Source organism: Lygodium microphyllum, chromosome 5, assembly GCF_053477565.2.
Source record: "Lygodium microphyllum isolate KBCC chromosome 5, Lygodium_microphyllum_v1.1.10, whole genome shotgun sequence".
Lineage (NCBI taxonomy): Eukaryota > Viridiplantae > Streptophyta > Polypodiopsida > Schizaeales > Lygodiaceae > Lygodium > Lygodium microphyllum.
This window is the reverse complement of record NC_141139.1, coordinates 116,249,887-116,275,779: the sequence shown is the minus strand read 5'-3', so window position 1 is coordinate 116,275,779 and position 25,893 is coordinate 116,249,887. Positions and strand designations below refer to the sequence as shown.

Here is a 25,893-nt window from a genome sequence, read left to right as displayed (position 1 = left end):
CTCGATTGCACTGCATTGTGCCAAAAGAAAAGCATATTGTACTAGAATTTCCATAAGGCATCACAGTCACAACATTAGCCACTATTGTCCAACCATGCCACATGCCCCAAACCTTGCTGAAAATTTCCAGCTAGCATAAACATCAAATAATACTGAGAATTAGCCCACGATTGTTGCTAGAAACCCATTGGATGCATCCATAACTCATGTTTCTCAACTATTTTGACTCCACAGCCATAGTAAAGCATATTCTCAACATAAACCATGGCTGAAACTGTCAATGGCATTAAATAACATGCTGTGTCCATGGAATGTGTTGTAAACCATTGAAAATTGAGCATAATCTGATCATAAATTGATCACTTGGTGATCTAAGAACTAATCACAAATTGCTGCAAATGTGATCTCAAATTTGATCACAAACTGATTGTAAAAACTATCTGCAATCAATGCAAAACTAATCCCAAAAGTAACCATAAACAATTCTCAAACTGATCAAAAACTGAGCTGAAACTAATCAAAATTCGATCTCAAAACCGAGGCAAAAGCTCATGCCCAACTGATCATGAACTGATCCCAAACTAATGCAAAAGTACAGTCTTAGAGCCACAGTAATAACCATACTCATCTACATACATCTCACAATGACTAGTATACTGAGTAGTGATCCCATGGTAGACATATTCTCAGCATAGTACCTTGGATACATGCTCAATACATCTGAGATCCACTACATAAAAGAGCTATCCACAACTGAAGGAGTGGAAGTGTTACCTCCCCCTTGAGCATCAAATAATACTTCAGATCCCTGCTCTGCTAAACCTGACTAAGCCCGAACTCAAGTCGGCTCTAACTGAAAGGCATCTAGGTAAAGCTGCAACGATTGAGGATGGTCTGCCAAGTCATCATTTTCCTTCTATTTTGAATCCATTGGTGAATAATTCTAAAACTTCACCAAATATCTCCTAGAAACTTTACCTCTAACCTTTATTTCCTTATGTGCCAAGATATGCTCAGGTATCAAAATCTCATCCAACTTCTCTACCTCAAGCTAAATTTCAATAGACATTGCATGGCGCATCACCACGAAAAGGCCTCAACAAACTAACATGAAAGCCATTGTGTATGCACCAATGTGGAAGTAATTTCAGCTGATATGCCACATCGTTGATCTTTTCCAACACTTGAAAGGGCCAATAGTATCTCATACTTAACTCGAGTGCAATCTCTCTCTTCCTTTCATTTTTTTCAGCCTTGCCTTTTTAAAACATACCAATACATGATTGCCCTCTGCAAAGTGCAAAGCACGTCTATGGCGATCAACTGCCTTCCTTTGCTTTTCATGTTATCTCTGAATTGCATACTTTATCTTTACATAGATTGCATCCAAGTTTTCCACATAATGGTTAGCCTCAAAGATCTTATCCTTAGTCTACAAGATAGGTAGTACATTCTTACCAATCTCAACCACCTCAAACAGAGCTTTGCCAATGGAAGTTGTTGGCCTAGGTCATTCATTTGGCCATAAGTGTCAGGTGGTAACGCTAGGAAAGTGGCGTTTAATAGTATCTAACGCCAATCTGATGGTCAGAGATTACGCAGAGACACTCGGGAATGCAAGTTGCCTAGCCAATTTAATTATTGGCCAGTCATATTATTTTTTAGGGTACCGAAATAATTATTAAATTAATTTTCAGTATTCAAAGATTGAAAATTAATATTTAATTATGGATAATGCTGAAAAAACCATTTGGGAAGACTGCCACTAGTCAAAAATGCCCATGCAAGACTGAAAAACGTCTTTAGAGGCTGGAAAGAGACATTCTTAGTGTATTCAACCTACAAGAGAGAGGGAGGAGATGCTGCTAGTCTGATTTGTAGCCATTGGAGGACCTTCTAAGGCAGCCAGGGCAAGAGAATACCAATTAACAACACTTAATGACTGATTTTCTTCAGTTCTTTGCATCTACAAGCTGTTGAGATAGGGCAGCAGCAATAAATGACAGATTTTCTTCAATTCTTCACGAAGAAAGTCTGAATTTCTCTCTCCTCAACATTCTCTCTCATCTCCCGACCTTTCTATAGCCTTGCTCCAAAGATTACAGCATTGAGATCACTAGAGGCTAAGAAATTTCAGATTCTCTGCTGTAAACCCTAATCTGCAGTAGAAATTAGGGTTTAGCAACAGCCTCGGGAAGCGTGCCAAAAATTGGAAGCTCCAAGACTTGGATTCAACAAGGCTGAAGCTGCTTTTTAGCCTATTCAAGTGGAGGGACCAGAAAATCATTGAATTTGGGGCATTTTCCATCTCCATCAAAGCGAGGAAAGGCCAATTGATTGCCCGAATCAAGAGGCAAATCAGACTGAAGACTTACTGGTCATTTTGGACAACAAGGAAAGTTGGAATACCGAAAGGGGCGCCAGTTTTGGGGCCAACAGGGTGTCCAATGTCCAAGATTATATGGTAAAGTGTACTTTTCAGTTTTGTGAATTTGTCAATTGCTGTAAATAGTGCTTAATCAAGTTATTTACCACCTTATCCAAGAAGGAAGACTCGTTACACCCTACATTGCGCCAATTTTTTCGTGCCCTTTCTTTGCTGTTTTGGTATCTTTTTAGGCTTATTTTCAGATTTGCCTCTTTTCTCAGCCTTAAACAGCTTTTTATTCAGCATCTTTTTATGTAGAAAGAAGAGCAATATTGACCACACACCTCAAATCCAATTCAAGAGTTCCTTTGAGATGATCATTATACAATTTGCTGCTGTCACGTCCTTCCAGTCTGCGTTTGCAGCCTTCTAGCTGTGGCCAACCTTCCGGGAGCTTCTGCAGCTGCATTACTGTTTGCAGCAGTCACCTGCATTATCCCAACAATCTTCAACTTGCTGCCCACTCTTTCATGCTACTCCACTCGTATTCAGCCTGATCCAAACTCTCCAAACCTGCATTTCCTACTGGTGACCACATTTGGAGGCTGCCTACTGCATTTCAAGATCCAAACAAAGTAGAACACACTCCACAGCTCATACTCTTTGCCCTGATCCTTCAAAGACACAAGAGTTCGAGGTTTTGTATTCACTCTGCATAGTGTGTTTCATTGTATCTACTCATTCATTCATTTATCTTCTATGCTAATTGTCTCTGAGTTACCTTGACTCCTCTGAGTTCCATTATCCGTCCATGCTTTGTCATACAACTGTGTTTGTATTCTATGTTCCAATATTTCTTTCCATGGTATTAGAGCCAGGTACTCTCTAAAGAAACCTAGGCCCTTGATCAAGAAAGCTCATCAGCAGAAATATGAACTTCCAAACGGAACATGACTTTGAACACTTCCATACCACTTCAATCTCCAAAACATCCTATGCTGAGAACCAAGCAAGAGTGGGCTTCACAGTTTGCCCAACACGCATAGTTTCCAAACACACCATTCCCACCCTCCCAAAATGAAATGGCAATTTTGGACCATTTTCATTTCCTATAAACAATGTTTCATGCAGTGTAGGTCATGGGCAAAGTAACCCCCCTTTCTGGCTATGTTTTTGTGTCGTTTGCTCGTTTCACTTGTTCCCTGTACGTTTTGCAACTATAGCTAAAACCAGCCTTCCTCCTTGGATAGTGTGGTAACAACTTGATTTAACAATAATTATAACAAGTGCTTAATTTACATAAATTAAAATGCACATTACCTCTTAAATATTGAACAATAAATAGCATGTTGGCCCCAAAACTGGCACCCCATACAATATTCATTTATCTTCAATTGCAAATGGATGGAGTACAACTAAGATTCACTAATCTCAACCACTAATTGAAGTGCCTCTGCTATCGTAAATGGCTAACAAGCCTTCACATCAATTCGCCCCTTGGTTTGCTTGGGGATTAGCCTTCACCGTGCTCCTTGCAAGACAAATTTAGCCCCAAATTTAATACTGACTAGCTAGCCTCTTAAATCTTTCTGAAATGTCAGAATAACCCCCTCCTCTCTCTCCCTCTCTCTCTCTCTCTTCCCCCCCATCCCATCCTCAAAAACGTTTTTTCCACTTGCATAAGTAAGTTTTGCCAAGCGGCAACCTCCTAATCCCATTTTTCAGCATTATCCAACTTATTAAAATAATTTTTAAAATTAATTTAATAATTATTTTAGTACCCATAAAAATAAGTTCGCTAGTCAATAAGTAAATTGACTAGACCAATTTGTCTCCCAAGAATCCATGAGCAGTTTTACTGACCCTTGGAATGGCATTAATTAATTAATTAATACCTAACCAGTAACTCTATTTTACAAAGGAAACTTGTTTTTTTTTTAATATTTGATTAAGCTAATGTTGTTCTTATGGAGTGAAAATTGGTAGACATGCTAAATACTATTTGTTCTATGCTTGCATAGGGAAAAATTAGAAAACATAAAGTCAAAATGCTAGAAATAATTTTTAAGAACTCATAAAATACAGTTTTTATGAGAAAAATGGGGTTTTTTGTTTTTTCGGATGGGATAAACCAATACACATAGGATAAAATGCCAATAAAATCTATATTTTTGTTTTTCTAAGAATCAAGAGCCACAGCTCTAAAAATATATCAGTTTTTAATTGGAAAATAGAGAATAATAGGAAAAAATAGGAATATGCCTTAGAAAAATACGAAAAAATATAATAAGCGATTGTGAATGTATGGTAGTGAAAAAGCATGAGGTTCTCAGTTTGCCCTATCTTTTTGTCATAATGCATGATTTATTGCTTTTTATACATTAAACCATGACAAAACAACCTCTATACACCTATGCAACGAAGCAAAACCTAAACAGTGAGGGGAAGGAGAATTTTGTGCAACAGTTTGAGGGCTGAAATAATACAAATTTTGATTGCTTTTTCTATGAATAGCATTTAGGAAACGGCCTATTTGAAAATAAGGGATCTCGTAGCACAAGGTTCACCTTGGTGCTAGATTCTTGCAACGAAGCATATACGTATTAGTTGGAATTCATGAAAAGACTATTTGCGTACCAGTACATAGGTTGATTTCGAAACATAACTGTTTATGCACGATGAGACATCCACTATTGCATTGATCATATATATGGTATCAACTCCTGGAAATGCATAGAAATTGTTTGAATTATAGTTGACCCACGCTTGAGAGGATGAGATTCCCCTTGCCGTAGGTTAGCCGTTCGTTTCTTGGGGTAAATTATTGGTGAGGAAACATGGTATCTCCTGGATCTTGTTGAAAAAGAGGGGAGTCTTGTGCGAATGTGTTTATATGTAAAAGAAGCACATCAAGGGGCCAATCGCTAAGATGTAGAAGAGCTGCAGTGAGGCCACATCAATTAGTCGATGGGGTGCCTCCAATGTCTGTGATATGTGGAACCTATTGCCAATATGTGTGGGATACCCCCTTTGAGGGGTTTTGGGAAAGGTGCCGTTGGACTCTCATCTATCTAAAACACAATATTAGATGTATCTAGTGTGCATTTAGTTATTACAGACGATCCTGGCCTGCGAGGCCGTGTGGTGGTGGGATTGTTTGTTGTGTACAAAGGTTCACCAGCTAGTGCCATAGCCAGTGGCGGTCCATTTTTGTTCCCATTAGAACTATATTATCCTTAAGCCGATGGTCAAGCTGAGCCCACTAACAAGATCCTAGTCAATGTTCTAATAAAAGTAGTCTCTGCTTCATATAGTGTGACTGGGACAACAAGCACTGGAGCTCCCCATCGTGTACTACTAGGACGGATGTAGCCTTGATCTAACAGTTGCTTGAGTTGCTCCTTTAGCTTGGCTAAAGGAATACGCGGACGTATTTCCTGAAGAGTTGACTGAACTCCCGCCTCAAAGAGAAGTAGATCATGAGATCAAGCTAGTGCCAGGAGCTGCGCCAATTGCAAAGAGACCTTATAGAATGTCCATCCCAGAAGCAATTGAGCTGAAGGAACAACTCAAGCAACTGCTATATCAGGGCTACATCCGTCCAAGCAGTTCACCATAGGGAGCTCCAATACTGTTCCAAAAAAAGAAAGATGGAACGCTTCAACTATGTATTAATTACAGAGGGTTGAATCAATCAACTGTCAAGAACAAGTACCCTATTCCTAGCTTCAAAAATTTGAGATTGTGACTATGATTGTGATTGTGAAAGAGAGTGAGATTAAAAGTGAAATTGGATCCCTTTCATATACATGACATAAGCTCAAGGGTGGTCGGGTGAAATGAGCTCCTAATTGGAGTTTATATTCTAATCGCGCTATCGGCTACATTTGTCTCCATCATATTAAAGTAAAATTCCTTTTTCGCTCTTTACTTTGTGATTCTCTATCAAAACTCGTGTTAATTATTATCAAATTGTGACTAGTTGTGTTTCAAGTGGTATTAGAGACGTTTCAATCCGAGAAGATGGAAAGCTTAGAGAAAAGATTAAGAAGCAATAACTTATTCAACGTCTTCTTGTTGATTAGAGAAGAGAACAAGCCGGTAAGGAAGCTGCAAAGACACCAAAGATTGTTGTAAATCTAGGAGGTAAGGCAAATACGACTGGTACGGGCGGGTCAACTAGAGAGCCACCTCAACAACCTAGATCACAATAAGCAAAGAAAAGAGATAGATCTTTTGAAGTTAATGCTAGAGAATCTATTATTAAGTATTCAAGAAGGTGAAACCGAATGAGTTTAACGGTGAAAAGAAGACACAGAAGATCTAGAGGCATGGCTTTAAGAGCTTGAAGACTTCTTCGCATTGCGGGAATTTTCTAAAGAATCAAAAGCCAAGATTTTGGAATTGCACAATGTGGCAAAGCTATGTTGAAAGTTTATATGCAAACTAGGACTCCAGTTGGCCATGTCACATGGGAGGAGCTTCGTACGTAGACCTAAGAAGAGGTATTATTCACCCCACTGCAATATGGAAAAAAAGATGAAATTTTATGATATCAAACAATGTTAAGAGAATAAGCACCATAAGTATACTCCTAAAGTGATCGGAGATGCCCTAAAAAGTAAGTTCATTGAAGGACTAAATGATGACTTGAAGTATCAAGTCAAGGGATCATGATGTACTTATTTTCCTGATACTATAGCAAAGCAAAGAATTATGAAAAGATGCAAAAATACAAGAAGAAGAAAGTAGCAAATTTCTCTAGTCCATAGATTCTCCATGGACCATTGTCTGCAAGGCTCCTATTTTGCTACCTCAAAGAATAAGCCAAGCCACAATCCCAACAACAATAGAGGTCAGAATACTACACAAAGAGGGCCCATACAAGATTCTCAAAAAGCACCAATGCAAAATCAAAGCATCTCCAGCAATAACAACAATCAAAAGACAAGATAGCCTTTTCGATGGCAACAAGACCCGGAATTCCTTGAATAAGAAAGAAGATTGGAACTATGCTATCATTGCGGGAAGCAAGGCCATCGTACTTTCGAATGTCCAAATAAGGTGGTGAACAATGCGTTGCAAGCCAAGAAGACTAAGATGGATACAGTTGTAAAAATTACACGGCGCAACAAACAGAATCTAAGAAAGAGATAGAGATAAGAGAGTACACAACAAATAGATGAGAATTAGCAAAATTCTTTAGCTCCAAACAACTGATACAAAGATGGCTCTGTCCACCCATGCGCTTCCACCGTGAAGCTTAGATGGCGATCTAGACAGAAGATAGGTGAAGAGCTTAAGGCTAGCTGGAACAACTCTGACTGGGTGAAAGATAGATGATCGATGACTGTGAAGGGGTTTAGCTTTTATAGCCCGCGAAAGTGGTTAGGTCGGCCTAACCGACCTACCATATGAGCCTCCACTAGTCGGCCAGGGAATATTCCCTTTACCGTCGGGCCAACTCGATGCAATGTGCCTCGAGTTGCTACCAACTTAACTACTCAGTCCAACCCAAAGATTAGACCCACAATGGTCACCTTTTTGACGTCCGGTCACATAGACCTCATCTAATATACAAGTCAGGACTCAACCAATATCCGGGCTCACATTTGGTTTCTCCTCATAATGGGGGCCTTACAACTTTGAGCACCATGGATCATTCGTGGCACATTATGAGGATGGGGCATTGAGCATATCTAACAACGACGATTGAGGAAGCAGATGAATAAGGTAAATGTCTAAATTCTCCCATCAGATGCATGATTTCTTCTAGTAGGATCTTAGGGCTTCTGTTATCAAAATGTCTAGTAAAATTGATAAACAGAAGGTAAACTTTCTTATTGATTCCAAAAGTACACAATGCTTTGTGTCCTTGAAACTTCTTAAAAGCTAGAACCTAAAATTTGATGAAACAATAAAACAACTTGTGAAATTAGCTAAAGGGGAGAAACATTTTACAAAGGGCTTGATACAAAACCTATCCTTCATGTTAAACAATGAAACACATAAGGGAGATTTTTATGTACTTGACATGGGGGAAAGAAATGTGATAATTGGAATGGATTGGTTAACCAAAAATCATGCCTTAATTGATTGTAAAGAGAGATCTTTAATTTTCAAAGGGAAAAATAACAAATTCCACAAAATTCAAGGAAAGGAGAGAGATTGCAAATCCTTAATTATTTTAGTCACAAAACTTCCGAGGGAAATTAAACAAGGATGTGAGACCTTATTGATCTTTACTAGAAAATTGAAGCCAAAGGAAACGGAGAGGAATCTTGAATACATAGAGAAACTGCTTGATGACTATAATGATGTTTTTCCTGATGACCTACCAAGTATACCTCCTCCTACATCAGTTGACCATGCTATAGAGCTGTATCCAAGAATAAAACCCTACGCTAGAGCACCCTACTGGTTCAATATAGAAAAGCTAAAGGAGCTAAAATTGCAACTTCATAATCTCTTGAAAAAGGGATTTATTAGACCCGATGTTGCTCCTTGGGATACTCATGTATTGTTCCATAAGAAAAAGGATGGGACATATAGACTCTATATTGATTACACAGTCTCAATAAGCAAACCATAAGAAACAAATATCCTCTTCCACACATTGATGATTTATTAAGCCAACTAAGTGGTGCAAAGGTGTTTCCAAAGATAGACTTACAATCAAGTTACCATCAAATCCGTATAAATCTGAGGTTATTCCAAAGACTACTTCTTGGACTAGATATAGTCATTACGAATTTACAATTCTAGCCATTGGATTAGTATTAATTACAAAGGTCTCAATAAGCAAACCATAAGAAACAAATATCATCTTCCACATATTGATGATTTATTGAGCCAACTAAGTGGTGCAAAGGTGTTTCCAAATATAGACTTACAATCATGCTACCATCAAATCTGTATAAAGTCCAAGAATATTCCAAAGATTGATTTTCGGACTAGATATGGTCATTACAAATTTACAGTTTTAGCCTTTGGATTAACCAATGCATCAATCACATTTATGTTTGATAAGCAACATTTTCCATTCGCATCTTAATCAATTCATTCTTGCATTCCTGGATGATATCTTTGTATATTTTAAAGATCATCAAGAGGAGCAATTGGGGTGTGTGTTGACACATGAGAAGCAAATAGTGGCTATAGTAACATGGGACAAGTTTTGGGGACGAGGATGGAAACGAGGACGGGGGCAAGAATTGCCATCCCCTGCTACTACTAGAGGGGATTCTAATATGGGGACGGTACTAGGATGGGATGGGACTAGAACAAGCAACTAAAAAATGATTATCCCCTATTACTATGATAGTGGCTTATGAATCTCAAAAAGTAAGAAGGCATGAGCTAAACTATCCTGTACATGATCTAGAACTTGCTGATGTGGTTCATGCTCTAAAACATTGGAGACATTTGTTACTTGGAGTGAAATTTGAGCTAAAAACCAATCATCAAAGTCTAAAATACATTTTCACTCAACCATTATTGAATAATCAACAAAAGAGATGATTGCACTTGTTATGTGAATATGACTTTGATATCAAGCATATATCTAGAAAGGAAAACAAAGTTGCTTATACTTTAAGTCGTATGTAATAATTTATCTATTATATGAACTGACTTGATTGATGATGTGCGACTTGAAGTACAGGATGACCCCATGTATTCTAAAATCTTGTTGTTCTTGAATGAAAATTTGCCAATACTTCTCGAGATGAGTGTCCTTCCCACAATGTGGACACTTCGGCTTCTCCTTCTTCTCATCCTTCCTGTCCTTCTGATCCTTGTCCTTTGCCTGTGCCTTCTTCTTCTTTCCTCCATCTATACCTGCAATAAATGCCTTAGTGGAGCCAAAACCACTTGCCCCAACCTCTATAAGTTGCTCGCCATACTCCCAAGACAAGTGGTGAAAGCTCCTCACATAAGAGGGTCACACAGATCCTCTATGTAATAAGGCTGCTATAGAAGACATTGAACCAAGGAGATGGCAACTAAGTCAAAAGAATCATAGCCATGTCTTCAAAAGATATCATCTGACCAAGAGAGACAAGCTCACCCCTTGTCTTCCATCTTCGTGATGTGCTCCTTCATAGAGAAGGAATCATCAAGACTGAGCATCCGCAACTTCTTCTCAAGGGAAATCTTGTGGACAGACATCTTGTGCTGATACAAAGACACAAGCTTCATCCACACTTCCACCGCGGTCTTTGACCTGTGAACGTACACAAGGACAAAATCACGCAAACTCGTTAAGAGAAAGAATCAAGCTCAAGAGTTGAGCTGATCCCACAAGGCTGCGAGGTCCATAGAAGTCCTATCTCAGAAACAAGAGCCCAAAGATCAAAGGTATCGAGTATGCACTCCACCTTACACAACCACAATGAATAGTTCGAACCATCGAGTTTGTCTTCTTTGGGTAATGAAGGTAAGACAAGCACCTGCACCGAGGGTATCAAGGACAACATCTTTACTTTGGATGGAGCCTTCTGTGATAGATGAACAGAAGGGGGACGGGTGCGAATGGGGGACTCCTCTCGCCGACTATATCCACGATAATCGTGTCTCTGCTCAAAAGAGTGTTTGGAAAGAAGCTCCACCTTTGAGTCATCAAAGCTTATGAACTAGTACGACATCTTCAATCTACAATCATGCAAAAAGCTATGTTTCGATGGAGATAGCGCAGAAGACAAAAGATAGTCAGCTACATGGACTATAGATGTGTCATCTATCAGAGGAAAGTTGTCATCTGCCACGAGAAGGGGATCGCCTATACCAAGAAGCTGTCGTCTATGCCAAAAAGCTATGCCTGTAAAATGTAAATTTACGTTTTCTACAAAACATAGAAAACAAGGGCCACCTGATGCCTAGATGTTGTTGTTGAGTCCCAGATGATGTCGTCTTATTATAACTTTTGCCTTTGGCACCAACCGAAATCTCAAGGTTCTGGGTCCCACATTGTGAAATAATTAACTTGCACCTCACATATGCAAGTCACATTAACACATTCAATTAACTTTTAATCAAATGCTAAGCAAAGCAATAAATTTCACATCCTCATGACACCGACCAACAACCAGCAATAAATGCTAGTCACACTCCAAAAAATGCCATAAAAAATAGGAAAGCCTCGAAAAAAATCCCAAATGACAATGACAATATCTAGCAAGTGTACACAAACTGTGGAAAGCATAAACTAGCCTAACAATGCACACAAGAAGCCGACAGCTAAAGAAAATGCACCTAAATTGCTAGAGCTCCTATCGACTCTAACAAGAGCTCACAACCGAGAGATGACAGACTAACATGACTAACGTAGGCAAACTAACAATTTTATATACTTCAGGGAAATCTTTATTATTTGAATCGTTTGTGTATCCCTACTGCCTCAAAATTCAAGGAAGAAATTCTTAAGGAATGTCATAATTTACCTTTCTCTACTCATCCTCAATTTTCAAAGACTTATAACAAAGTTAAGAACTCATTCTTTTGGCTAGGGATGAAGAAGAACATTAGAACATATATGAGGGAACGTTTGGAGTGTCAACAAGACAAAATTGAACAGAAATGCATGCCTGGTGAAATGCAACCATTGGATATACCTAACCAAAAGTGAAAACCCCTGTATATGGATTTTATCACAAAGTTGCCTATTGCTAGGAAAGGATATAACACTATCTTTGTGATAGTGGCTCACAAAAATGGCTTGTCTCTTTCTAATAAAAAAGATTGACACCTCTTTAAATGTAACCAAATTGTTTATAAAAGAATGTTTTGTTTACATGGTATATCCAAAAGTATTGTTTTTTATAGGATTCAAAATTTACACCTAACTTTTGGCTATTAAGAAAGCTGTGAAGCAGTTGCTAGGGTTTACAGTAAGGAAACACAAAGTGTACGACCATGACAGAAACATAACGATACAGACACATACGTGCAAAACTCAAACCCTAAAAGCAAAACTCAAAACTCAAATACAAAAACAAACACAAGCAAGAGAGAGAAAGAACACAACCAACTCTAAAGTGAACCAATAGACCATTCTCCTTAGTAGTTATTGATGCTAGTGGATCCAGAATAGGAGCAATCCTTATGCAAGATTCTCATCCCATAGTATACTCTAGCTGCAAACTCAAACCATCTGAACTTAAATATTCTACCCATGAAAAGTAATTGTTAGCTGTATAACAATCCGTTCCTGATTGCATTAGGCTGACATTGTCGGTCCTAGCATTCCAAATTCAAATCGAGTTTCATCCTTTTAACAAGCGATCCTTAGGGTAAAAACCCTAGATCGTCTCTCGCAAGTACGTTCTATTGTCCCTACGTTTCATGAATGTGGGCAAGTTTTTAGGTTATAAGAGTTTCAGCATTGGCAATAAGAGCGACTAGGTCACGTCCTCAACGTGCTAAATCCTAGTTAGCACTACCCAATGGCCTACCAAGTCCTACAAAGGTTGATGGAACCACAATGAACTTTTTTTTTTTGTGAAGGTGTGTTGAGAGATGGTTTGCAGTCAATGAAGTAATTGTACAATACAAAAGAATGAGAAGGGATGGTTAGGTCCAACCCATTACAAAACAGACAAGCTACCCATCCACTTGAGGGTGTCCACGATCAGGAAAGGGTAATGAAGTAATGGTGGCATGGTGTACAAACTACCGATGAAAACAGCTTAGGATTCGTCTAGTGGTACTGTGAAATGCTCATGCAGCAAGTGCCACTTGGACAGTATCCCTTGTGGAGAAATTCTTTACTTGCCCAAGTGCCCTTTACAAAGATTATGAAATCATGCAATGCAAAAGGAGAAGGTACAATAGGAAAAAATAACTGATATCAAAGACAAGTGCTGAAACCTGTAGAATACCATGAAGGCTAGCAACCCCCTCTCAACCTTAAATGTTGATGCTGAAGGAGAAATAGGAGTAGTATGTCGGTCTTCGTGTGGTACTAAGAACCATGGATGTGAGAAAACATCCCAACTAGAAAAATAAGATAGAAAACACCGCCATGATAGCATCAAGAGAGATATTGCACAATCGCCGCCTCGAGGGGAAAACCTCCATGCTAGTAGAAGAGCAAAACTTCTAGAATGATGAAACCATAAATGGAACGGCGCACATCCCAAGTCTTCAACCTAGGTAGGACTGGTGCAAATCTGCAAGTTAGATCAATAGTAAAATGCTCCCCAAAAAGAAAACTAAACTACAAGGAAAAGATAATTGAATGATCAATGCAATGACGATAACGCGTACGTGTGTGTGAGTACATGCAACGAAAGACTTAAGAAGGAAAATCTAAGGCCAAAATCTTATGGGCCCGACTCAATAGCCTAAGACCTAAGAGTACAAAGATGGAAATAAGCTAAGGATGTGGCTAACATCGCATATGCCCACTATCAAGGCTTTGCCAATGAAACGCCTGACCATTTTTGTTTATGAACTCTAAGAAAGATGAAGATACAAAAGGTTAATTTCTCCACCAATAAGTTTTGGCCCTTTTTTTCCTTCAATTTCTTCATCTCAAGGTCATTTTGAAGTAGGTGAATCATCTCGTTCTTCATTTCAATTCAATGCATTAAATGGACAAAAGGAACCTAAAAAATTTCCCACAACTACACCCACAAATCCTTTTAATGTCCCACCTATCCTCCCTCTTCTTCCGTTGCACCTTCATTCACATATCCATTAAGCACATCTCACATGTCTTCACACAACACACTAGGGGATCCTTCACCCTTAGGCACACCCTTTAGGACCTCTTCTTTTCATTAGCCGATTGGTGTACCCATGATGGAGGCTCATCCTCCCTTTCACATACTTTCGAGCTTCTCACAAATTGGGATATTCTCCCAACCATTTCTGCATATGGATCAGTTGATACCACAATTTGCCTCCATGGATTTGTTAGCAATCTAGTCAGCTCATGTGTGAGCTTGAGCTATGCTTGATATTACTAGTAATTTAGGCATTTTATAGTCATCATTTTAGTGAATATTTAGGCATTTATTGCTGGCTGACCAGCTGCCATTTTTGGCATATATTGGCCCTATTTATTTAGTAGCTCCTCCTACTCCCATTCAATCATCATTCTTCAAGTGGTCTTCCCGTTGGAGAGAGGAGCTAGCGTTGGTGCCCACACAGCCAGTGACTCATTGCTATACGCCTCATTCTCGTATTTGGTATATGGATTCCATTTCCCAAGCACATCTCTAAGTTCTCTTCCTTTGCACTGTTCTTTTGTTTCCTTTCTCTTTTGTCTCGTGTTCAGCAATTTATTTCAGCATTTGTCTATGCTTCCATTGCTGCACCATTGACATGGTATCAAAGCACAAATCTCAATTCCTACTGCGATTTTTCTACTGATTATAGGTCTTTCTTCCCCTTGCTAATCAGGCCTGCATTTTTCAGACCAGCAACCTGCAATTTCAGCCTAAGCCTAGATTTCAGCCTGCAATCATCAATTTGGTACATTCAATGCTCCACCAGCTTGCGTTTTTTGTTTTCTACCCCTAACTATGGCTGGGTGATTGTTTGTATAGCCCGTTGTTTGTGCATGCCGTTTTTGCTGTTTTAGGCAGTTTTTGACTGGTTTTTCTTCATTTTGCAATAGTTGGTCTTTGTTTTTTATCAGATTTTTTGTTACACTGCATGTGAACTCTCATTTTGTGAAGTCTTTGCTGTTGGTTTGGCTGTGTTCCCTCTTCGTATACCCTCTATCCTCTATCTTCTCCTCTCCATATTGCTGCTCCATGCACTTCTACAAATGATAAGTTACATGGACCTAACTATCATACATGGAGTGTTGTGATGAAAGATTGGTTTGTGCAGAAGCAGATTCAGTACATTGTATGTGGAACTATTCCTCGGCACCTCAACATCCTTTTCCTCTTCCCGAAGATTTTGATGAGGACAACCATGAGAAAGCTGTGCTTACATGGGATTCAGACAATGCCCGTGCATATTTTGCACTGCTTCGGTGTATTTCTAAAGTTGTTCTCCCAATGATTACCTCCTGTAGTAGGACCCCGCCAAAGATATGATCGAAGCTTCAAATGTTGTACAAGGCACCTCCCCTATGCATGCTGTGACCCTTTATGGACAGCTTCAGCAGATGAAGTTTGAGTTCAAGGACATCATTCAGTCATTTTGCTCCGTGTTACACAGGTACGAGACTATCTTCGACACATGTAATATGCCCTTCCAGAGGCACATCTAGTGGATACGGTACTCTACAAGCTCCCCCTAGAGTTTGATGGAGTGGTGAATGCTTTGAGGGCGTAAACATTCTCTACACTTGTAAGCTTTACTTTATGTCCTCGATGCTGCTTGAGCATGAGACATCTTTGCATTTACAGGGCAAACTCTCATCTCATTATGGCGGATCCAGTGAGGCCTTTATAGCTTCAAAGAGGGGTGACAAGAAGAAGTTGAAGGCCCAATGTTATCACTGTGGTAAGAAGGGTCACTTGCAAAAGGACTACAAGGAGTTCGCAACCTCAAACAAGAAGAAGAAAAAGAAGGATGCAGATTCCTCCGACGTGTTATCCTCTTCCTCATACTCCGACTCCGATCCTCCGACCAAGGCAAAGTCTGCGGTGCAGAAGTGATCCACTTCTTTAGACCACGGGAAGGGCTTGATTGCCTCTTCCTCCGCTGCTTTCTACTCTAAGTGATGTGGCTATCCCTCCCAACTCTCCAATGCCAAAGAGGAAGTGTGAGAGGGTAGTGAGATGGGGAAGCCGAGCCTCATCTATACAAGTATACACGTACACATGTTCCGAAGAGGGACATTCCTAGCGCATCGACCAAAGTCTAGCATGTTTAAATCCTAGAGCTGGGATTGACATCTAGGTTCATGCTGAGCTATTTCTTTGACAACGGGCAGGATTGGCTCTTACTCTTGAGCTCACATGAGGGCGGTCTTGGCCAAAGGCAAAAATCCACTATCACATATGTTTCGAGGCATTTTTAACAAGATAGTCTTGTATGCTATTGCAAGACATCATTGACAGACATGGAGATTTGTTATGACTATTTTTAAGAGCTTATACAATCAACATTGACCTCAGGTTCTCTTCGAGGCACCTCAGTGGTGGCTCGATCACCCACTACTTGGGTATCCATGAGTACTATGATGGTTTTTTGTTGTATATGATTATCATTGTATCATTGTATCGTACTAGATCACCCATGATCTGAGAGAGGGTGTTAGTAGTCTAGTAGGGTCATGTGTGAGTCTAAGCTATGCTTGATATTATTGGGTAATTTAGGCATTTCATAGTGGTCATTTTAGTGATTATTTAGGCATTTATGGCTGGCCGACCAGCTACCATTTTTGGTATATTTTGGGCCTATTCATTCAGTGGCTCCTCCTCCTCTCATTCAGTCATCATCATTCTTCAGATGGTCTTCTTGTTGGAGAGAGGAGCTAGTGCCAGTGCCCACACAGCTAGTGACTCACTGTTGTACACATCATTCTCTGTTTGGTATATGGATTCCATTTCCCTGGCACATCTCTAAGTTCTCCTTCTTTGTAGTGTTCTTTTGTTCTTTTGTTTCCTTTCTTTTCTGTCTTGTGTTCAGCAATTTATTTCAGCACTTGTCTATGCTTCCATTGTTGTACCACTTCTGACAAGATTACCTAGTGGACCTCCACCAACACCTTATGGAAACACTCATGTTCCACTGCCTCCACATCAATTGATATCCTTTGGAAACTCTCAGTCTATTTCTATCTATCCATCTCCTCCACCACCTCCTTCTTATCCCCCTCCACCACCTCCTTATCCACACTATTCTTCTTACCCCACCTATCAGACACCTCATGGTTCTTTCTCCTCATCAATCAAGCATGCTTTCACTGACAAGACTCATTTAACGAGTCTAACTACACTACTTGGTCCAATCTAATGAGACATGTCCTTGACTCGCAAAACATATGGAATATTGTGTAGGGGTTGGAATCCCAACCCGATCCTGCACTTGTTCCATACCAGGTTATCTACTCATGGAAGGCTAGGAATGCCTCCACCATGCTGATGTTGGACTTATTGCTTGAGTTTCATTCTCAACTTCAACATTTTGACTTGGCATCAAGGGAATGGGCACACTTGACTACCTACTATACGGCTTAGGATAGGACCCATGGTATTAATCTTAACCATGAGCTCCAAAACTTTAACATCATTGACTGGGTTCAAGAGCTCTATCCTCCTGTCCTCAAGAGTGGCTATAGTAATCTTTGCCTAGGTCTCCCACATCGAAACAAAGTGATCTACTAGAAACTCCTATAGCATTCTCTAGAACTTTGACCACTAGAAAGGAATTCAATTCTTTAGGAGAAAAACAACAATTTGCCAACCTGTAAGCTTGACACATGAGGTGGAGAACCATTCATAGTTGAGAAGTAAGGCAAGCTATTTCCAGTCCTATGTTTATAATATCTTGCAAATCCAAATAATGAGCCACCTCCCAGAAAATATTGATGTACCTGGAAAACAAGAGAGGAGAGAGAAAGTAAAGATGTACATTTAGATATCCTCTGTAACCATCGACAAAGCAGAAATAAAGATCAACACTTCTGTTTACAAAAAGCAACAAAGCAATTAGTAGCACATTAAGCCACAGTCATATTAGGGTTACACATACCCGAGACAAACAATGGCGACAAAGAAAGACTGAAATTAGAAGGGGAGCAACGAGCAGCATCCAAACATAAAATGATGTGAAAGGTTCTTGGCCTCCTTTTGTTCCAGGTAATGAATCTTCCAAGGTGACTCGAACATCCTACAGGTATGCTCCAAAGTTCTCAAAAGGATAAATTGTGCTTCCAAATAGATCGTGCAGACTATATAGTATAAATCCATCCAACCACATTCTAATGAAACAGCTGGACTGCTATAACTGGCTCTAGCACCTGCCAATATCGCACAGGTTCCAAGAGCCAAGCTGTCCACCAATCCCATGGCTTAAGTGGGCCCAATGTATAATGCACAACCCGCAGTTCAGTCTCATTCACCATCCACTGCAACAAAATTGAAAAGCAACCACCTATCAATAACTTCCTGCCAGAATTATAAATGATTATTGAGAATTCACAGCCTGGGCTCTAGAAAGCTGCAAATAACAAAACACAAAGGCATGGATCATTGCATGTTCTGACATGGTGGTTTGCCCATGTTGATGTTGATTGACAACAATATTGTTAGTGCAAATCTGCATCAAAGCTTTATTAGAATATGAAATCCATGGCATATTCAGTTTGTCTTTCTCCTCATAAATATAAACAGATGAGTTTACCTCAAGCTCAATCTGTTCAATGCTGGTGAAAGGGTTCAACAAGTAAAGTGTATGGTGGCTAAGGTCTACAATACAATCTATGTGCACAAACAAAGATACATGAATATTTCTATACATGCTGATGGCCAAAAAGACTTCATACCTTGTTAGCAAGCATGTAAAGGCCAACATCTGCATTGTAAAGTGTTGAAAGTCTCTCCATGGACAACACTGGTCTTTCTTCTTGAGACAGATTAGGATCAAACAGATGAGCATTTGGAAAGTCTGAGAAATATGAATTCAAAAATCCTTGATCGCCTGCTCAAGAGGAAATTGGATAGTGAGCAACTCAGAAAAAGAAAATCAAGAGTAACATGCAATGGCAGTTGTAAAATATTCAGCCAGACCTCCAGTGTAAGATGGAAGGGTATTCACTTTACTCATCATATCCTCAAAGACTTCTTGAGATGGCTCAACAACCATTACTCCTGAATTGAGCCTTTCAGAGTGTTTCAAGTTTGCACAGAACTTCTGGCAAAAGAAAAGGTCATCAATACTCTTCCGAACTACTGTATCAGCATCGAGATACACAACTGTAAAGACATAAAAAAGTGATGCATTATAAGCTTTAGAATTAGGAAAGCAGTGGTATAAAGCAGTAACCAGGAGAGATCGATCAAATACCCTTTTTGTAGTTTGTCATGTTGAATATTTTAAGCTTGGTGTACACTCCCCAAAACCGTTTTGGCCTTTTCAAATTGGGATTCGCCAATAGCTCTATCTTTTCTATAATCCAACCATCTGCCTGTCCTGCCATGATTAATTAAAATAAGTTTCTTGGATGCAAAAATTTAGTGAACCACAGTCTGGCTAATCTTTTCCACTGTTGATATAGGCAACAGAATGTGGGCATGCTTAGTTTTTACGCACATGGTTTGTAACCTTCAATATGAGAGGGAAAAAACCATGCAAGCGCTGCTACAATAAAATATCGAATTGTGTGGTCACCACCGAACCAGGACATCACGTTGCATATTATGACGGCATGACTCAACCAACAATTCATGAGCTCTACTAACAACCCCAACGGGATAGGTTGAAAAGGCTGGAGTCAATGCCAATAAAATTTTCACTTGAACGCTAAGCGCAGAACGCCAATGCCCTTCACCACCAAATACATGCAGAGAACAGACAAATAGAAGGGGAAAACGGCCGAGCATCAAAAATACAACAATCATTATTAATTACATGTGAACGAGAGAACACACCTGCAGAAGTTGGATAGCTTTGTTGGAAACGCCCCCCGAGACAAGGATGACCATGTCCCTGGTTGTTCCTGTATCGCGGATAGACTTGCCAAGCACGCGGACACCGAGTGCAAATTCATCACCGTACAGGAGAGTGACATAGGCTTCCGATGAGGCCTGCTTCGGTCTATGCCTAGAAGAGCTCCCATCCTCACCGACAGGCCCCCTGCCAAGGGCCTCCCGTCCGAAGAGAAGCAGGCAGACAAATACATGGAGGCACCATGATCTGCTGCGGTTGAGCATCATAATCGATGGTTTGATGATAGATCAAACGGACGCATACAGTCTTCTTCTTCTTCTTCTTCTTCTTCTTCTGTGGATCGAATCAGCCCAGCCTCTGGGGATTGAAATTGAGCTGGCGCTTCGAGGACTCCTTACAGAGCTACCATCGAAAGCTGAAGACCGCGATGGTTGGCACTTCGAAAAGCATCGAGAGAGAGAGAGAGAGAGAGAGAGAGAGAGAGAGCAGCAGAGAGACTCTCGAAAAGCAAAATTGAAAATACGGATGAGGAATTTCACTATATATTTTTTAAAGGAAAAAGCGGTAATTGTATAAAAGTAAGAGTAAAAAATGTGAATTTCATTATATATGTTTTAAGGATTACAAATCTACAAGGATAAAAAAATTATCTAGGGCCTGCCCGCCTAAGAAAAGGATTGACAGGAAAGGGGGTAATTTGTATTTGGAGGAAAATCGAATCGTGCACGTTTCAGCGTAGAATGGGTACCTTAGACACAAAGCACACATTTTGTTAAGGCACATTTCACACACTCCCACATGGACATGTGGCATGGTCAATGTTGACCAATGACGAGAGACTTGCTTGAAATGTGCGTCTAGAATGGAATGTTCGGACCCATAGCAAGAGCTTCTCCCATGTAAAAGGCGTGATATTTGAAGTGTCATGTAGATGTCATTGACATAGCTCATTGTATTGTTGTAAGTCCATTTGGGAGTTGGTGGACATGCTACTATTCAGACAACGTGGCTCTACTGGAGGGGCACAAAATGGACCAATACACATATTTTTGCGCATGTACACTAATAAGGGGGTGCACATGCATAGGTCCTCACACAATGGAAGCCATTTCTTTGCATTGGATGGGGAGCTCAAAATATTGGGCACCCCATTCAAAAAGGAGGGGAGCCTTTAGGGTTTACGACCCGCCCCCCTCTACATTCTCCCTTGCAAATCTCTCTCTCTCTCTCTCTCTCTCTCTCTCTCTCTCTCTCTCTCTCTCTCTCTCTCTCTCTCTCATTTACACACATGTACATACGTATATCCGGTTGCTCCTCGTGATGGATGGTTGCCCCTTGTGTCCTCCCTCCTTGCCCAAGCATAATCCTCAACCTTCTCTCACTCATATGATGTTTTACCTCACAATGATGATGACTACATTTCAATATGATGGCCAAGCAACCCTACCTCTTTCATGCTAGTAGAGATTCATGCCATGGTTGTCACATCCACATTGAGGGGGGGAGTATTGGTCCTCGTTGAGATGTGATTGGGTGTATCATTAATCTTTTGTGTGTGTGTGTGGGTGTGGGTGTGGGTGTGTGTGAAGTTGTTGGGAGAGTAAATTGAAACTCCTCCTTAGGGAGCCCTCTTGTCACTCGCACACATGCGTGCACACACACGCACACACACTTAAAGAGAGAGAGAGAGAGAGAGAGAGAGAGAGAGAGAGAGAGAGAGAGAGAGAGAGAGAGGAATTCCTACAATTGACACGTGAATCGACATGTGGTGTGCACACCTCAAATCTCAATTAAGTATCATAATGGACACAATAAAACAAGAACTTATATAAAATATGCTCTTAACACATGTTGTCAAGTGTAAAAATACATTGGGGTGTGCGCAATACATATATTTGCTCAAGGCAAAGTTGTGTTTGTGTTTGTGTTTGTGTTGTGTGTACTCCTCTATTTTTCACAATTTTTTGTTGTCACTTTAGACAAGTGCACATGGCTTATGTGGACTCTATATATTTAAATAGAACCCTGTGTGGGTTGGTAGTTATACATGTCTATAGGGGTGTGAACTTATGGGTTCAAGTATTGTTTTTTACAAAGGTTTGTCTATTAATCATCAAACTTAAAGTCAATTAGAACCAAGCATAGTTCCATGTATAAACTCAAAGGAAAAACTTATGTTAAACACATCAAATCTCCTAAAACCTTTCTCATCGATCAAGAACATGGTAGTTTATATTGTCCTAAACATTTTGTAAACAAAATAGAGGTTGTAGAATAGAATAAATTTCTCATTATCTTAATAAAATTTCATGCATTCTACCTCCTACAAGATAAGAATTCATTCATCATAAAGAAAAGTTTCTCTAAACTTTGGAACTTTATGCATAGATTATTAGTTATATAATACAAGGGTAGCTTGCAATTTGATTCACTTAAACATGTGCATTCATCAAATTTTAAGAATATCACTAGTGTCTTGTATGGTAGTATACAGGCTCCACCTCTTTGACTTAGGGATTAGGCACTCTTAGCTTGTATGTAAACTCAACAAACTAGTGGGACAAGATCAAAAGCTCATTGTTTTAAGTTCTCTAGTAGCTATAGTTGGCTCTCACATAATCAACTCATACTCAAGCTCCAAACCAACTATGCTCTCTCCATTCAATCCATGAATGCAACAAAGTAAATAAAAGTCTCAAAGCTAGTTATGTTAGACTCACCATACTCTACCTCTCTCTACTACAAGTTGTCTAGCTGGCTGTACGGGACCAAGAGGCTCCTCCTAAAAGATCACACTGCATACCTCAACCACTTGCTTAGGCTACTTATGCATCTTTTTCTAATGGAAAATGACATCATGGTTGTGGATGATCTTGCAAGCTTGTAGATCCTATAGGTGATAGCCCACCATCTCACTTGCATCCCCATAACCAAGAAATTTGCATTTCACGGACTTAGGATCCAGCTTATTGTGCTTGTCTTCTATGCAACATGGCAATCAATAGCAGTGCAAGGGAACAGGTTGATCAAGTATACGACAGTAGTCACGGCCTCACCCCAAAAGTGTTGGGCTAAGCCTACCTAGCTAAGCATACTACAAACTCTCTCCTGGATTGTTCTATTCATGTATTCAACAATACCATTCTAGGGAGGGGTGTAGGGGGCGATCAACTGATGCTTAATACCTTGCTCATCAGAAAACTACTCAAAAGCTTTTGAGATATACTCACCCCCATTACAAGACCTTAGGTATTTCAACCTATTCCTAGACTAGTTCTTAACAAGAGTAAGCCAACATTGAAAGGTAGAAAAGATATCTGATTTTTGCTTAATAGGCTAAGCCCAAACCTTATGTGAGTAATCATCAATGAATGTGACAAAGTACTTTACATCACCTAGCGATTGATAGGGCATGAGACCACATACATCGAAATGAACAAGAGCCGAAGGCTCACCCATGTGCTTCATGCTAGACTTCTTATGCATACTACGTGTTTGCTTATGATATAAACAATGATCACAAGACTCAAAACTGTCATAGTTTAAGGGTAGAAGATATTGCAAGTTAATAAGCATTTTCATTCCTTTCAAAGACATGTGTCCAAGGTGACGATGCCAAAGAGATATATGTTGAATTGCAACCATAGCCAAAACATGGTCCATGGACCTAGATATAAGTAAAGGATAGAGGGTACTAGACTTAGCACCATGTGCAATAACAAGATTCCTATGGGTAAACTGAGTCCCATTGTCTCACTATGATAAGCTCAAGCTCAACTACATACACCAAATGCTCTATACTATATCCAAGTGTTAAAGTGGCTCAATGCATAGAGCCAAATAGCTCCCACTGAAGTAAAAGTCGAATGCCAAATGAGTAAGCAAAGCTCAGAACGTCATAGCGATGACATCCAAGATCCATAGAGCATACATCCGAAATCATAAACCCAATATATTCTTCAAGCCCATAACTACATAAGCTAGTGGAGCAACCAAGGATTGAACCATAGTCAAGATGAATAATGCCAAGCCCAAAATTGAAACTCAAGAGCATCCCATAGTGTATTTGAGTGCATAAACCAATGTTAAGCATCAATACATGTATATGAAACACCCGAATGACATTCAAGAGCAATATGCATTTAGTGTTCCTTGAGAAGAGCTTAATGTCCATTGTATTACGATAATGAAATCTCCATTAAAGCAAAGCCAATGCAAGCTCAATCGAAGCCCAAAAGCATTCCAAGTCATGTGTTGAGCATCCCCAAGTGTTAAGCTAATGTTCATGCATCAATACCAAGCACCAAAAGCATCAAATGATAAGAGGCATACACATTGACTGTCAAATGCTTACTGCCTTGCAATATTTCAACAATGCTAAGTACAAGCTCAAATCAAGCTAGTAGCATTATAAAAACATTACCCAATATTCAAGCATCAATGTGATTACATAGGGCATGAATGAAAACACATGTGGGCTCCGAATTGTGAAAGAGACCCTATTATAGACTTGTAATAGCAAGTTTGCTATGAATAATAGTAAATAGGGGAGGAGGAGAACTCAGATCCAATGCCAAATACCAAATATTAGTTCCAAGAGTGGTCAACATTGATGGGGAGCCTTTAGAGGAGCATCCAAGAGCCAGGAAGGAGGTCAAGTGGGCCACGAAGAGGAGCAAGGCAATAGGCGCAAACACACTGCCTGCAACCCCTCTTGCTACTACCTATGTTGGTGATGATGAGACTTTAGAAGCACTCTAAGATGCTCAAGTAGGCCAAATGAAGTCCTTGAATATGCCACAACAAGTTGAGAAGAAGCCACAAGAGGATAGAGCTCAATGTATATCTTAAAGATTGAAGTTATGACTCCCCATAATTGTGAATTGTAGGAAACGAATGGAAGCGCAGTGTCGGGCTCAAGCTCTCAAGGAAGATGGCTTTGATACCAGTTGAAGGAAGTGAGCCTGGAGTGGAAGCATGCGAGCAGAAGCAAGAGCTATGGTGGAGAGAGAGAGAGAGAGGGAGAGAGAGAGAGAGAGAGATGTGGGAACTCCAATAGTCACAATGTGTGACCGGCCTTCTCTTTATAAAGAATGAAGTGACAGTGATAGGCATGTGCCACTTGCAATGTACATGTGTGTAGGTACTGTCAGTGTAGTAATATACGGGTGGCTAAGCATAGGTGCCTTTACCCCCAACAACCTCCTAGTGTACAAGTGTGTAGGCACTATAAGTGTAGTAATACATAGGTGGCTAGGCATAGGCACCTTTACCCCTAACAAGAGGTGTGTTGAGCGAGGGATAGAGGGAAGGTGAAGCTCTTCGTCATCTTCTTACTTTTCTCTTCTTCTCTACTAGCTTATTGACTTGTTGGTATGCTTGGTGGTGGATAAAAAGGAGCAATGACATTGGATCATGTTGATTGAGGTCATGGAAATATCGTCAAGCCTTTAAGCTTTTGGACTACAATACCGGAAGGTAAGTTAAGTGAGCTCACTACAACTTGAAGCTGGTCTTATATTCTTGCTTTCTTGGGATAGAGAGGAGGATGCATGGTTAGGTAGAGTGGAGTATTGAGAGACAAGATGAGAGATTATCACCAAAGTGACTTATAGCTTTTGAGACAATAGAAGTTCGTCCAAAGTCTCGACTGTTGGTGCATTTAGCTCAATATCCTTCTACATTTGACACCTACATTAGATAGCTCAAGGAAATCATTACCATTGAATCTTCTCTCTACTCTTCTTGCTTCTCTTTTTCTTCTTATTTTGTCTCCTCTTTACTTGTGGTGCTGTTAGTGACTTGATTGAAGAGTGAGCCTATAGTGAACAAGGGAGCTACATGCAAATCGTGATGCTCTAGTCACCAAGGCCTTGCTATTGTGCAGGATCATCCTAGTTTGAGATACTCTACTAGATCTAGATGTCAACCTGAGTGCTTTACACCCT

The 25,893-nt window shown here is 39.9% G+C and overlaps 1 protein-coding gene across 4 annotated transcripts in view; it reads right to left on the bottom strand.

Annotated features, from left to right (window-relative positions):
- PGSIP6 (plant glycogenin-like starch initiation protein 6) overlaps positions 1 to 20,439 on the bottom strand; it is a 42,317-nt gene extending 21,878 nt beyond the window's left edge. For 2 of the 4 annotated variants that reach the window (XM_087678309.1, XM_087678310.1), the window contains exons 1-7: positions 19,927 to 20,439; positions 19,343 to 19,463; positions 19,066 to 19,251; positions 18,822 to 18,976; positions 18,297 to 18,404; positions 18,029 to 18,166; positions 17,742 to 17,870 (exon numbers count right to left, since the gene is read on the bottom strand). In XM_087678309.1, coding sequence (XP_087534435.1) covers positions 17,742 to 17,870; positions 18,029 to 18,166; positions 18,297 to 18,404; positions 18,822 to 18,976; positions 19,066 to 19,251; positions 19,343 to 19,463; positions 19,927 to 20,211 — 1,122 coding nt within the window. In that variant the 5' untranslated portion in view covers positions 20,212 to 20,439. Of the gene's footprint in view, positions 1 to 17,741; positions 17,871 to 18,028; positions 18,167 to 18,296; positions 18,405 to 18,821; positions 18,977 to 19,065; positions 19,252 to 19,342; positions 19,469 to 19,926 lie in introns of those variants that run through there. The other 2 variants (XM_087678311.1, XM_087678312.1) reach the window with 2 other exon arrangements.
- Positions 20,440 to 25,893: the final 5,454 nt, after the last annotated feature.